This window comes from Brachyhypopomus gauderio, chromosome 21 (assembly GCF_052324685.1).
Source record: "Brachyhypopomus gauderio isolate BG-103 chromosome 21, BGAUD_0.2, whole genome shotgun sequence".
Classification (NCBI taxonomy): Eukaryota; Metazoa; Chordata; class Actinopteri; order Gymnotiformes; family Hypopomidae; genus Brachyhypopomus; species Brachyhypopomus gauderio.
Window position 1 is genome coordinate 9937650 of NC_135231.1, and position 14316 is coordinate 9951965.

The 14316-nt window shown below is 46.5% G+C and overlaps 1 protein-coding gene across 2 annotated transcripts in view; it reads right to left on the reverse strand.

The window, feature by feature from the left end:
• syt6a (synaptotagmin VIa) overlaps nt 1-14316 on the reverse strand; it is a 46168-nt gene that overhangs the window by 6158 nt on the left and 25694 nt on the right. For both annotated transcript variants that reach the window (XM_076983905.1, XM_076983906.1), the window contains exons 2-4: nt 7264-7666; nt 4101-4659; nt 498-618 (exon numbers count right to left, since the gene is read on the reverse strand). In XM_076983905.1, the coding sequence (XP_076840020.1) occupies nt 498-618; nt 4101-4659; nt 7264-7666 (1083 nt within the window). The remainder of the gene's footprint in view (nt 1-497; nt 619-4100; nt 4660-7263; nt 7667-14316) is intronic.

Genomic DNA, 14316 nt, shown 5'->3' on the forward strand with positions numbered 1-14316 from the left:
CTGTGTTTTACTGCACGTGAATTCATTTCACCTGCTACATGGAGCGTTTGCTTGGTAGTCGAGGCCTGTCGCCTGTGTGAAATACAGCTGCCAGATTAAATCACATTATTAGGAGGCGTCCCGTTTCAGAGACGCTGGGACCTCATCTGGAATGTCACCTCATATTTGATCATAACGCACAATTTTAATGATGTGGTAAAAGGACAGAATATAATTTGCTATAATTTCCTATTTGAGTTGCGTATGAAGACCCCTGACAAAATGGCAAGAATGTTTGTTATATATGAATTTACAAAATTAAACCTTGGGACATTTGTGCCACACTCCTCCAGGAATAGAGCACACCAGTCAAAATAATTTTACACACTTATATAATTCACCTTTTATTTCAGACACGTTTTCAAGACAGACCCACCCACACACAAACACACACACACACACACACACACACACACACACACACACACACAAAACAGAGACAGTGTTATTTACACTACCTGAATATCCTGTGATGTCCATAGCCTTGAGATTTCTGCATTTGATAACAGTGAGTGTGAGTCTTCCTGCGGTGGGCAGGTAGCATAGCGAGAACATGATCTCCCCGAGGTCCACACTCTCCTATCCCACACACACACACACACACACACACACACACACACACACACACACACACACACACACACACACACACACACACACACACACACACACACACACACACATATCTGTGTACAATCAACACTATTCAGAAGTGAAAACACTAAAGGATGTGAAATACCGGTAGTGGATCTACAATCACTGCATTTACAAAGAACTAGAGAACTTGAGACGAGGCAGAGCGGTTACAAGACCCTGACACATTCACTCACACGAAAACATGAGACGAGGCAGAGTGGCTACGAGACCATGACACATTCACTCACACGAAAACATGAGACGAGGCAGAGTGGCTACGAGACCATGACACATTCACTCACATGAAAACATGAGACGAGGCAGAGTGGCTACGAGACCATGACACATTCACTCACACGAAAACGTGAGACGAAGCAGAGCGGCTACAAGAGCATGACATTCACTCACACGAAAACGTGAGACGAAGCAGAGCGGCTACAAGAGCATGACATTCACTCACACGAAAACGTGAGACGAAGCAGAGCGGCTACAAGAGCATGACATTCACTCACACGAAAACGTGAGACGAAGCAGAGCGGCTACAAGAGCATGACATTCACTCACACGAGAACGGCTTCAAGCGAACTCAACTTTTTGCTAGTGCTTTTCCATCACTTTTGTTTGCATATTAATAATGCTTCTCTGTAAGTGTTAAAGGAATCGTACTGCTTGTGCATGCACAACAGACTCACTACTTTCAAGTGACTGCGTGTACAGCGCATGCAACCTGTGGCCATGCAATGCTTCATTTTCCCTACTGTCCCCGTCTCACTTTCAAATTCAGAAAGATGGCATTTGGATACCAGATTGTAAGCACCATGACTGCGTGACTCTGGTGGATATGTTTAGGCTGTGGGTCAAATGAGGAGTCTCAGCAAATGTATTTGTGGCTATAGCTTGCCACTTCTGGCTGTGTGAGTTTAATAAGCCTGTGACTCATCGCTGAGGTGTAAAGGGTGGTCTGTTTGGACAGACAGGGCCACCGCTGCCAATTATCTGTTATGTATCTCCAAGAAAAGATCCTCTCCTGGGCACCGCAGACACCGCTCTCTCCAACCACTAATTAAAAACCCGCAGACACTCTCCAGTGCCTCACAACCTTGAAGTCAGCCATCATTTCCTCAAACGGAATCGGAGTCGGAGCTTTGGAAGTGGCCCTGCGTGACAGCGACGGTTCTCCGGGCCGGCCCGCCCCCTCAGTCTGGACTCTAGTAGAGGGGGATGGATGGTTCTGTGGTGGAGGTGCTTCAGCTCATCTCGTCTTCTCCGCTGCGTTACCCTTGCCAGGGATCCTAATCCCATTAAAATAGCCAGATAAGTGTTGCTGTGATGGGCAGGTCCGTGGAGTCTGGACCTCGTACGTCTGGTCGTGCTCCGAGGTGATTTGTTGTCGTGAGGAGAGTGAGGGACACGATTTAAAGACGCTCGATGGAAGCGTGAAATGTCACATACAGAAACTAATGGCTCGAAAAAACACTGCCTAGAAACTCAAAAGTGCACCTGAAACCGCATTATTCTATTATGAAATATACTAAATGTACGAAATGTTAAAGATGATTTTAATATTCAGGTCAAGAAAGCAGTTTGGGGGCGACGTGTTACATTAACCTACATCCAGAGGCCAAATCAGAACCAGAAAGGTAATGATTTGTTGTGCGTTCCTGAGTAGATGGTGCTTCCTGAAGGCTACTACACATGACAAGGTTGCTTCACTCACTGATAAAATAAATCTACTGCAGTGCAATAACCTTGTGATTTATACCAAGAATGTGGAACCAAGCGAAACTGCATAGGCTGTGAGTTTTTTCGAGGGTTGTGCACCTGAGATTTGTTCTTTGTGGTATTTTTATACTTGAAAATCCACTCGATGATCCACTCGATGATCATTTATTATGGGTTTACTGCCTCCATGACAGTCTGCAGTCTTATTAGATGTACACATGATTTACATCTACTATTCCCAGACCTTCGGCAGCGTGGCTTTGAAGTCCTTGAAAGGTTTTCGTCCTCTGCAACCACAGACTAGATGACAAACTCAGGGAGTGTCAGAAGGGTAATGATGGGTAATTGCTTTAATTTCAGAGTTTTGATATTAGTTACTAATTTGGTTGTAGCAACACTGAAGTTGTGATGTGCTGGGACTCACAGTTCAGGACCACTAAATCTACTGGACTACAGGATGACTGTGCCTTGTTCACGCTGGTCCTGAACACTTTCCTGCTTATTTTAGCATTTCCTGTCTTTCCTCATTACGTTCTTCCCATTAAGCAACTAATTGAGCATAAACATTTTGCCAGAGCCTTCTGAGCATGCCCGTAACAGCAGGAGAACGTTCTGGTCTTGCCACGCGGCCCCAGTGAACACAGCAGTCAAGAGATCCGGCTCCCGGCCATCGGCACCTCTTAACAGAGTGTGTGTCCCGCTCAAGGGCTGAGGAACTCTCTGGCAACACAGCCATAGGAGAGGCTTCATGGAGCCACTTCTCAGCGTAGAAGCTGACATCTGGTCATGGGAGAATGAAAAAGAGCCCCGGGAGACGTCAGATATATCAAGGGTCCTCGGCTGCAGACTCGAGGGTCAGTGTTAACATTTGCAGCCTGTAATCGGCTCCCCTCCTGGGTCTATTTGTGCCTGTTTAAGATTTCATTTCGCCCAAATGAATGGTTGGGATTCTGCGTCATGTCATCTGTGCATTTCGTCACTGAGCGCTTCAAACGCTCTTATGACTCGATGACTTCTCACAGTACAGTCACGACATATAACCTCACCACTGTGAATCCAGCATAATCCATTCTGTGCTGGGCAATCCTTACGTAACTGTGTAAGGCCTCGACTTGACACAGCTGATCTTAATTATATCTGAATCATAACAGCGGAGTGTGTTCACAGAATCACTTTGCAAGTTCACACAAAGTGCTGAGTGCTTCAGTTAAAGAGTTTATACCACTCTCGAAGTCCATTTGCTGATACTAATGAATCGAACAGCTCCGTTTCAAATTCAAGTGGGCTTTCTTATCTCAACAAAACACATCTGGTTTGCCCAGAAGGATCAATAGAATGTTTTATGGTCTTATATTAAGGGACCCTGTCTGTTCCATGAACTATGTGGCCTTTCAAATAGCTGCAGTTTTAAAACCGTCACATGCCTACAAACCAGCTGTTTCAACTAGAACTGTTTGTTCAAACCACTGTACACATACAATATTCATCACCATCAGTAGATATATTAAGGAGATGCTGTTGTAGCCAGACAAGATCGAAGTAGATTTTCACAGTGCTAATTAACTTCACCGATTAGCTTCGCTGATCTGCGCTCCTCTTCCCGTGAAGGGGACCGCTTACGACTGACATGGCACATTCCAGCAGAGCAAGGAGACGGAGAGAAGAGGGACCCCCGGGAGGCATGAAACAAAGAGCTCTCTTACGGTGGTGGCATACATGATGTCCCTCCAGACGGAGGTCTCCCGGGAGAGGTCCGACACCTCCAGCAGATTGTCCAGTACCACTTCGCCGATCATGTCGTGGCGGGAGAAGCGGTCGAAGTCGAAGACGCTGAGGTGGAGCTTCCTGGCGGGCAGCTCCTCGTAGGGCACGGGGAACTGGAAGGACTCGTCGAATGTTGGGTTGAGCGTCTTGCGGTGCACGCGCGTCTGGAACTTCTTGCGGTCGGGCAGCAGGTAGATCTTCACGTAGGGGTCCGAGCTGCCGCACAGGTCCTTGGCGGGCAGGTCGAAGGCCTTGAGCACGGTGACCAGGAGCGTCTCGTTCTCGTAGTCGTAGCGGAGCGAGAAGTTGATCTTGCCGCAGGTCTTGCCGCCGCTGCCCTTGCCCGACTCCTCGCTCTCCAGCGTGGCCTGCTTGTACAGCTCCGGTTTGATACGCCCGATGCTGGTGGCCTGCTCGTCCACGTCCACGTAGTCATCGCCAAGGTCCAGGCTGCTGACCTGCATCTGGCGGGGCAGGTGACGCTTAAATGAACTGTGCCTGGCAGAGAGAGAGAGAGAGAGAGAGAGAGAGAGAGAGAGAGAGAAATAGAGCGAGAGCCAAGAGAGGTCAGACATCCCAGAGTCCCAGAGTCTACGCCCTATTCTGTGGTCTACGGTTTTCAGAGGCGGAGGTCTGAATCGTAGTTCTGCACCTGCCAGTGTTGGGGATTTGTGCTCGGTTTCCACTCTACGTGGAAGCGGTTACTCTGACTAGGGCCACAATGGAGGGATCACGGCCCCTCTGGCTGAGAGTCTCGACAGCCGATGATGTTGAACTAGTGGAGACAACGCGGCTCAATGCTTGACCTTCTCACCCTCTCCACGAGGAGCTGCAGAGGACGTGTAAGGAAAACGTGGAATGTAAAGTGACTTCAACAAAATAATTTAATAATGTTTCAGAAGACGACACCCGGTATTAAAGCATGGTGCGTATTCTTGAATTCAGAACACGACAGGTGCTCTTAGTCACATTGAACCGCCGGCTTCAGTGGTGCAGAGACTCATCGGGGCGCCATTGATCCGCCCCAGGTAGCGTTCTGGTGCCACTCATAATGAGAAGCCTCACAGATTACAAACCAAATTGTCTTCAAGGGCATTGGAAGGAAAGGAAATTCGATTTTACACTTCAGATTGACCACTGCAAGCAATGATCGTAACTGCAAATACTGGGCTGCAGTCGCCAGTTAAAACTATTTTATTTCACAAGAAACAACACGTTGGAGTGCACTGTGGGCTGTTGGTTGAATTGGGCTGGTTACATTTCCAGAACTGAGAGATGCGTGTCCCTGTGCATGTGACACATGTAATAACAACACATTGTCTGGATCTTGACGCAGATGGGTAAAACACAGATAGTCAGTGTTTCTAACAGCCAGTATGGAGGCCAACAGATGAGCTAAATAAGCCCAGGTTGGCCTACAAAATGTACTTCCTGTCTGCAGCGGGCTGGTGAATGTTTTATGATGACCATTAACTAGTTGAACTTAGATTGCAGTCTTGAATTGATTCCTGCATCCTGTACATCCAGTATATCCGTTAGACCTGAAATGATGCGATAACAAAATTCAGGCATTCAGTCAGTTCAGATGGATGTTTTGCTCATGTCTCTGAAGGTTTAGAGTATTAGTGCAGTATAACATTAAACTGTCCAACCTCTGAAACAGAGGTCTTTTAAAAGCAGATTATTGCATACCCTCTGGTGCTAAATATGTCTGTTGTCAGGTCTCCTGGAAGCTCTGAAAACACATAAGGTATTCAGAGGTAATTCAGACGATGTAGGCGATCTCTGTGTCTTGCATCTGTGTGTGTGTGTGTGTGTGTGTGTGTGTATAAATATGTGTAGTTTCTATTCGCTCTCTGCATTCCCTTAAGGAATATCCGATTGCGCACATCTGTGCCCGGAGCTGTGTTCTGCACATGTTGAATATGTATATATGAACACGGGAATTTATGAATGTAAATGCAACCCGTGCCCTCAGATGTGTTTGAGCACTGAATATGTATGACGGGGTGTGTTCACACAATCGCTTGGCCCCCACTCATTTCCACCGAGAGACTGAGGCCAGCAACACACAGCTTGTGCACTTGACCGGCAAAAAGACTCATGCACAAGTCCTGAGGGTGTCCTGAAGGTGTTCTGGTTGCCTCCGAGTCTCTTGTTCCTCTTGTTCATCACCTTCATGTAGGTCTCCCCAGAGGTGTATATTCCAGGTTCAGAAAGTAAAAGTCCTCACCAGGATTTTGCTCAGGCTTCCTGGATTGTGTCGATTCCACTAATTTTACCTGGATTGCACTAATTAGAAAATCTAGCAAACTTGAGCAAAATCCTGGTGAGGACTTTTACTTTCTGAACCTGGATTATACACCTCTGGGTCTCCCTGACACAACGAGGCTAGACCTGCTGTCAGTTAGTTCACTTGCTGCCACTTTGTCTTCACGGGCAGCTGCCACTCTGTCTTCACGGGTAGTTTTCAGTATGTTTGGCTGTTGATTATTATCAATATATTGCTTATGGTTGTTAATCAATCACTGAAAGTGCTGACAGTGTTACGGTGCACTTACACTAAGCCCAACATGATAACGCCTGCCCCCCTCCCCTCCTAACAAAACTACTTGTGTTTGTTGACACAAATACAGTGTTTTTATGGTTAAGTAACTGGCTCATGTTTAACAGATGTACTTATGTGAAGTCCAGCTTGGCTCAACTTCTTGCCCCATCACACCCCCCCCCCCCCAACTTTCCACCCTTGAGTTCCCACCACACTACCATCATGCATTGCACGGCTGCCCGTGACGCCATCAACGCTAAATAGAAAATCAATTTGAGATTTCACGATGGGCTGGCGTGACAGAGTTTTGTAAAGGCCCGGTAAGAATAGTGTCACTATGGTTACCATCCGAGAGAAGCAAGCGGTTTTGTCGCCTGCCATCTGAAAGGCTGTGGCGAGATGCCACATCCTGTCATATGCACACGCTGGCAGGCTAAGAAGCGTTTTGTCACCTCTCGCATGAAACACCCCTAAGGTTCACGTGATAGTCTCACTTTGTGTTCCGTCTCTAACGACGTGGCAAAAGCAGGGCACGTGAGCCGCGTGCGCCTTACCTGGTGGACGAGGCCGGCTCCGTGGTCTGCCTCTGCATACGCTGCGTGCGTCGCAGGAAGTGCTCCCGCATGGAGACCTGCACCTCGGCCGGGATGTCGGGCGATGTGTGGCTGATCTTCACGGCCGCCTCCAGGAAGCCCATGGGCGCCAGGGACTCTTTCAGCCTCTCCGCCGCCATGCTGACCAGGGGGTGCTGCTGCTGCTGGGGGCTGGGCGTGCGGGAGGGCGGTGGGGGCGACGGGTGGCGCTCGTCCGGGCGGAGCGCTGCGGCAGCCGGGGCGGAACTGGCGGCCTTGGTGCGCAGGGGCGGCCGGCACACCTTCCAGGAGGCGAACGCAAGCAGTAGCAGGAGAAGCAAACCACAGGCCACCAGCACGCCGACGGGCAGGCCAACGGTGACGTCTGAGCCGGGCGGAAGGGAGGGCCGGCCAATATGGAGGAACATATGGCAGGAACAGTGAAACAGAGAGAGACAGGCACGTTAGGCACAGTTTCGGTCCTGTGAGTCATTCAGGCAGTTTCTTACTTAACCATAAGGCCATCTTCACCGACAACAGGACAGTGGAGGGAACTGGGCGAGTGACAACCACGAAGGCCGACCCAAACACCCCCGCCTGCAAACATACCCCGCCGCACCTTCGCAACGCAATTGCTGATACTTCAGAACCACGGGCTTGGGATCTGTTCTCAACAGAACGGCAGCAGCTCTGCGTTCTGCAGCGTCAGTCTGTACGCTCCGGCTGGGAGAAGACTCCATTACGCCGAGGTGACACGAGGCGACAGGAACTCATTTCTTCCTTCGTTTCGTATGCGTTGTCCGCTAGAAATGAGCAATAGCAACACCCCGCGAGCGGGCGGGGCCCCTCCAACACCGACAAGCACCGTACTCGTACTCGTTTCGATCAAAGAGGCGAAGAAGAAATGGCATGCGATCCATCATCAGCATGAGCCGTGATGTCACGCAGCGCCATTATACGAGAATTATCTCGAGGTGGGGTGACTGTTTTGTTCTTCTCGCTAAGACATTCTAGCGTGACTTTGATTTCAGCCAGGGGCCCTGGGAAGAGGCCCTGGGCCTACTGAGGCCAAACGGAATCTGAGGCTTTAAAAAGTGGCTAATTTACATTTCTCGAAGGTCTTTCTAAAGATTATGCTTTGATGACTATTATTTTGCAAAAAAAGATAAGGAACTCTTGAATTCTTCTGTGCCTTTAAGCTGTATTTAGGCAAGTCATCACCACGTAGAATGAACATAAGCCAAAAAAGGAACTTGGGAAACAATCAGTACCTTAATAAGTAAAGTTGCTACACCGCATCTTTAGAGTTTAATAGCGTTGCAAAGTTTTAATATTGCAGAATCTCTTTTTTTTCTTGTCAGTAATACTCCCTGGCTAAGATTCTTTTACAAACAGAGCATCCAGTTTGTAAGGTCTCCGGTTAATTCTGGATGGAGAAGGATTTTAAAGAATGTATTCTAGAAACGGATTCATTCTTCCTGTGGATTTTAAACCAACCTAAGTGGCTTCCTCTCGTCATCAGAAACTACAGTTACAAATTACGCCTGTGGTGGTCGTGTCTTTTGAGTCAACCGTTGCTGTGAGCACAACCGGGAGGCTTCAGGCTTAGCTAGTGCCGACAGCGAGTGCTGATTTAACGTTGCGTATAACAGACCAAAAGGAGCCTTTCACTCAAATATCAAATTCTTATCAGCTGCAATACTCCTAATGCAGTCAGTGTCTTCACAAATCACACTTGAGCTTTAAATGACTTTGTCAAAGGTCAAAATCACTTATGATAAATATATCTAGGTTGATAAATAAGGTGTTTTCTGGTTAAAATGTGCTATAATTATATATATATATATATATATATATATATATATATATATATATATATATATATATATATATATATATATATATATATATATATATCTTTTTAACCAGGTAACAAAATTCTGTTTATTTTAATAAATTTTCAAAACAGATGTATACTTGGGTCTTGAATTGTGTATGTGTCAAGGACAGAGGTTTGTTGTCGTGACGATGCAAAAATGGTTGACAAAAGTGAAGGTGATCACCAAATATGGAAACAATGCTGCAGGATGGAAACATGTCCCGTACACTGGATAGAGCGTCCCCTACGTCCCCTACACTGGATAGAGTGTCCCCTACACTGGATAGAGCGTCCCCTACGTCCCCTACACTGGATAGAGCGTCCCCTACACTGGATAGAGCGTCCCCTACGTCCCCTACACTGGATAGAGCGTCCCCTACGTCCCCTACACTGGATAGAGCGTCCCCTACACTGGATAGAGCGTCCCCTACGTCCCCTACACTGGATAGAGCGTCCCCTACACTGGATGGAGCGTCCCCTACACAGGATGGTTGCTAAAAACAGACAATGAGCAATGGCTACAAAAATTACCACATAACTCATTTTGAACCTTTTCGACACAGTTTAAAGTGAAACTACTGTCTTCACAAAGCTGAGATTTTGACAGCGCTGTCGTCAGGAAATAACTCATAACCTACGCCAGAGCTGCACACAGCACATCCTGCTGGAATCAACACAAAACCGGCACCACAGAGCAATCTCTCCTGCGCTTCCCACGTTGATGAATTTATGTTTGGCCAAAGGACGTTTCACAACATGAAAAATATTTCTCCATAGTTCTCTGCAGGAACTGCGAACAACACAGTGACAAGGCAGAGTGATGCTTTTCCGGTGAAGTAAAGACCATTCTTCTAGCATCTTCCCCAGTGTCCTTTGTTTTTGCTGCTAGAAATTATGCTAGATATTAAATTTTATTGCTGAGTTTATTATTGTATTATTAAATGTAAATATTGCATGTCATAGTGGCATCATAGTGTTTATAGGCAGTAGATTACCATGTAAATTGGATGGCATTCAAAAATGCTGTGCATGGAGTTGTGGATGTTTTTCAGTGCATCACGTGTGCAGAAATGAGCTGGACAGAGACGTGTCCACGTCCCCACACCGCTTCTAGTGCCCAGTCACAGATTTTACCAGTGAAGCACAAAACCAGCGTGCAACATGGAGCCGAGGGGGGCGCGTGAACGCTGGTGCAGTCCTCCACCCAGGGAGAGATGGGTAATGAACCAAAACAGGGCAAGATTGCTGCTCCCCCTTGGGTCTGATCATGGTGCTGGTGGGAGGCTCCACCCACTCCATGTTTCAGCACTCGGGGTAATGAGCCTCCCCTCTCTGGTTGTTTCAAAATAGCAGATAAACCACGGGGAGTTTACCTTACTTGGGGATTGTGATCAGGAGGGCTGAGAGAGCTTTGATTGTTCCCAGTAGCATTAGGGCTAAACTGGGGATGAGAAGACACTGTCGGCTTATGGACGTTCTGACTGAGACCTAGTGAAGACGGTTTTATTCTGAAACTCAGGTTTCACATTAAATTATGCCCCTTTTAACTATGTCTCTAATTTTTCCACCAAATTTTCAGAGATGATGAGTTATGGCATCACTTTAAATGATTCATGTAGTCGTTCACTGTTTACAACAAACATGTAAACATGTAGCCAACACCTTAATAAGTCACCTTTAATAAACCTACACTATAAGAACTTTCAGTTCTATGACAGACAAATCTGAATTATGCTATCAATTAGGATTAATAGATATCATTAATATTCAAATGAGATATGTTTCAAACAACTGTTTAATAAAGTGTATGAATTATATATAGACAGCCACTTTAAAAGCGCATAGAGGCTAGAACTATTCACTGCCTCGTTATTATTATGATATTACATGGTTCACAAACGTTTATTTACGGTTTGTGTTCAGTGAATTTGAAGCACCACTATGCACCTCTGTATGGTTCTTTTCAAATATTTTTTTGACACATCTATATAATTCAGAAACCTGCAGGACTCACCAGCTGTCCACCAGTGTGTAAAAAAAGCAACAAAGCACAAGACAAAAAGGGCCCTGGAACCTTCTGGAAGCAAACAGCAAACACTTCAGGGCTTCCCCGGTCAGTGGCAGTGTTACGTTTCACTGTAAAACAAATGGGATCAAATGGAACTGAAAAATGTCAAAAGCAGACTAGCAATTTTTAGAGCATCAAATGCTGTTAGATCAGCTAGAGGTGTAGACGGGTCAGCGCACGAGGCAGCGGTAATTACTGCCTTCAGCCAATCACAAGCATCATTACAGATGCATATTTCCTCCACAGTGATTGACACTGACTAACAACGTTTTGTTTCTAGGTTTTTTTTCCGACACCAGGATCGTTGGGTTCAGATGCCTTAATCTCGGCACTTTGCGGGCCGAGATGAAAGTCATCCTGGTAATTCAAACACCACACCACCCACCCCTATGACTCCCCCCACCCACCCGGGTGCACAGGGTTTGTTCACATCAGGCCCAGCGGGTCAGATGGCCTACAAATTTAATTACGCTTTGTTTTGAAGTTGAGCTGCAGAGCAAACTATGGCCCGAGGGGCTTTTCTCTTCCAGTGTCGCCAAACATAACCTGGTTTCCTTGGCAACGCGGCCATTGGACGAAACGTGCGCCCTGTCCACCCGCACGCTGCAGAATGAGCCGACCTCCAGTTAGACGCTCACGGCAGACTGGACCTGCTGTAGTCTGTAGTACTGTGGTGATGAGGACAGACGCTCTAGAAGGAAGAAATTCCCCAGATATCACAACTAAAGGCAGGAGCAGGGGCCCTTCAAATTAAATTTGAACAAAAGAAATTCAAAGATGACTATTATTTTCATAATGGGCCAGGGCATCAAGATATCTAGCATGTGATATTAGCTTTTTCCAATTTTATTCACTCAAAGGCAAATGATGGATGAATCATGAATACGAGATGATTTTTTTTAGCTCCCTCAAATGTGATGTTTACAGACGACAGTAGGAGTCACAGAAGCAGAGTGTTACAAGGGCTTGTTCTCTTATACTCTAGATCTCTCTTACAATATGAACACATTTTCCTTTAACTAACTGCTTGAACTAGGATTAAAAAAACTGTTTGTATTTCAAATGTTTTCCCTTCACTCATGGAACTGTCTAACCTAAACCGTAAAACTGCTTTGATCCTAAAGACATGGATTTCCTGAGCCTGAAGGAATGTCCGGAGCAGGAATCAGCGTTAGCGTTAGTCTGCTAGTCTATTAGTAGCGTAAGTCTGCCGTAGCGTTAGCCTGCCGTAGCGTTAGCCTGCCGTAGGGTTGCTCACGGCTTCATGTGCACACGCAGGGCTACAGAGGCGACAGGCAGCCTGCTCAAACATTCATGCCGTAATCGCACATGACACTCTGGATTCGTCTGGAACAGCCGCATCACAAGCAATAATTTAATCCTCCGACGAGAAGAAGGAAACATGGGGGAAGATTAGCACTGGCGAGGGGGGGAGGAAGGGGTAGTGGGCATGTGAAGGATTTGAGACACAACCACCGGGTCATTAGTGCTTCCAATTGCTGGTGCCACAACCCACGCTTCCGTGAGGAACAGCAGGCACCACAGCATGCTGGGAAGGCGTGGAGGAACGCATCTGTACTGCGAGGACATCTCCGTGCCCACACCTGGCCAGTGTTTTATTACGTCGCTATATTTCATGGCTTAGTTTTCTCAAATCCCCAAATTCCCCCTGGATCCTCGACAGCCGACGTTCCACAGGCTGCTAAGCTGACCAGCACCAAGACCGCTGAGCAGAGCTGAGCAGAGCAGGACTGAGCAGATCCAGCATGTGGCACCTCCGCTAATATCAAAGGAAGAAGACAGATTTATATAGAGCCTTGAGCGTATTTGCATACTGTGAATGGCTGCAAAGCTCAAAGTGGTGAGGCTGTGAGAGATAAGATGTGATGGGTCTGGACCCCGACTGGGACCAGACACTTTGAAATGGTGTATTTGGTGGCATATTTGGTGGCATTTGGTCTCTTGCGTCCATGCGAAAGCGTGGGAACCGAATAAAGCACCCCCCCCCCCCCCCCCCCCGCCCGCAAGGCGACATCTTCTACATATCTGAGCACGAAGCACATGGTTCGGTCACGGTTCAGCAGGGATGCCTGTGCAGGCCGTGGAGGGAGAAAACGTGGACCTGGCTGGAGACTCAGAAGGAGACAACAGCAGCGTACGGTGCCATCAACCCAGCTGACAAATTCAGAAATACAGCAAACCTAACGAAGCCTGTCCTAACACACTAAATCAGTTTTATGGACTACATGAGAAATGATATGGCTATCCTCATTATCCTCCCAGGAGAAGCAGTCACACAGAACAGCGGTCTCCAGTGGTCAAACGTCACAATCTGCTTACAGTGTTCATCCTTTTGTAAAATACCTGCATTACCTTTGTCACTCATGCCAACTTGACAAATCAGACCACAGACTTTCCCCCAACATTAACATTTACACTTACAGTTTACTCAGCCACTGAAAAATAGCACTGAGCACAGATGAGCCTGAAACACATTATGCACATTAAGTAATATGTTACTAAACTATACCTGGAAGCATACAGAAAAGGTTCAGATATCATTTTGGTCTCAGTATTGAATGAAAGTTATCAGTAATACTATCACTAAATTCTTATATCTTGTCAATTTATATTCAGCATTAAGTATAAGGAGACACATTAACACTAATCTCCAACATGTTGAATTTAGTAGTGAACAAAAGACAGGAATATAGGTTAAAGTTAATGGACCATATGATGCCCGAATGGAACAAAGTGTGAGAAACCACATTAGCTAATTACAGCCATAAGGCCACACCCACTGGTTATTGGGTGTTCTAGCTTAGAACAAGAAGAGGAACCCATATACAGGGAGATATTAATAATAACAAAACATTCATGAATAACCCATTAATTGCAATCGAGATTTACAAAGCACAAGCATGCTGTACCTTTTAATCTCTGATGAGAATTTATCAAGTCATGCACCATAACCCCGAATCAGAACAAAAGTGATCACTTATGATAAACCAAAGGCTTGCCTGAGATGCTCGGTCAATACTCATTGTCTTATAGAATGGCCACGCACCTCAGTCTCACGGGGCCATTA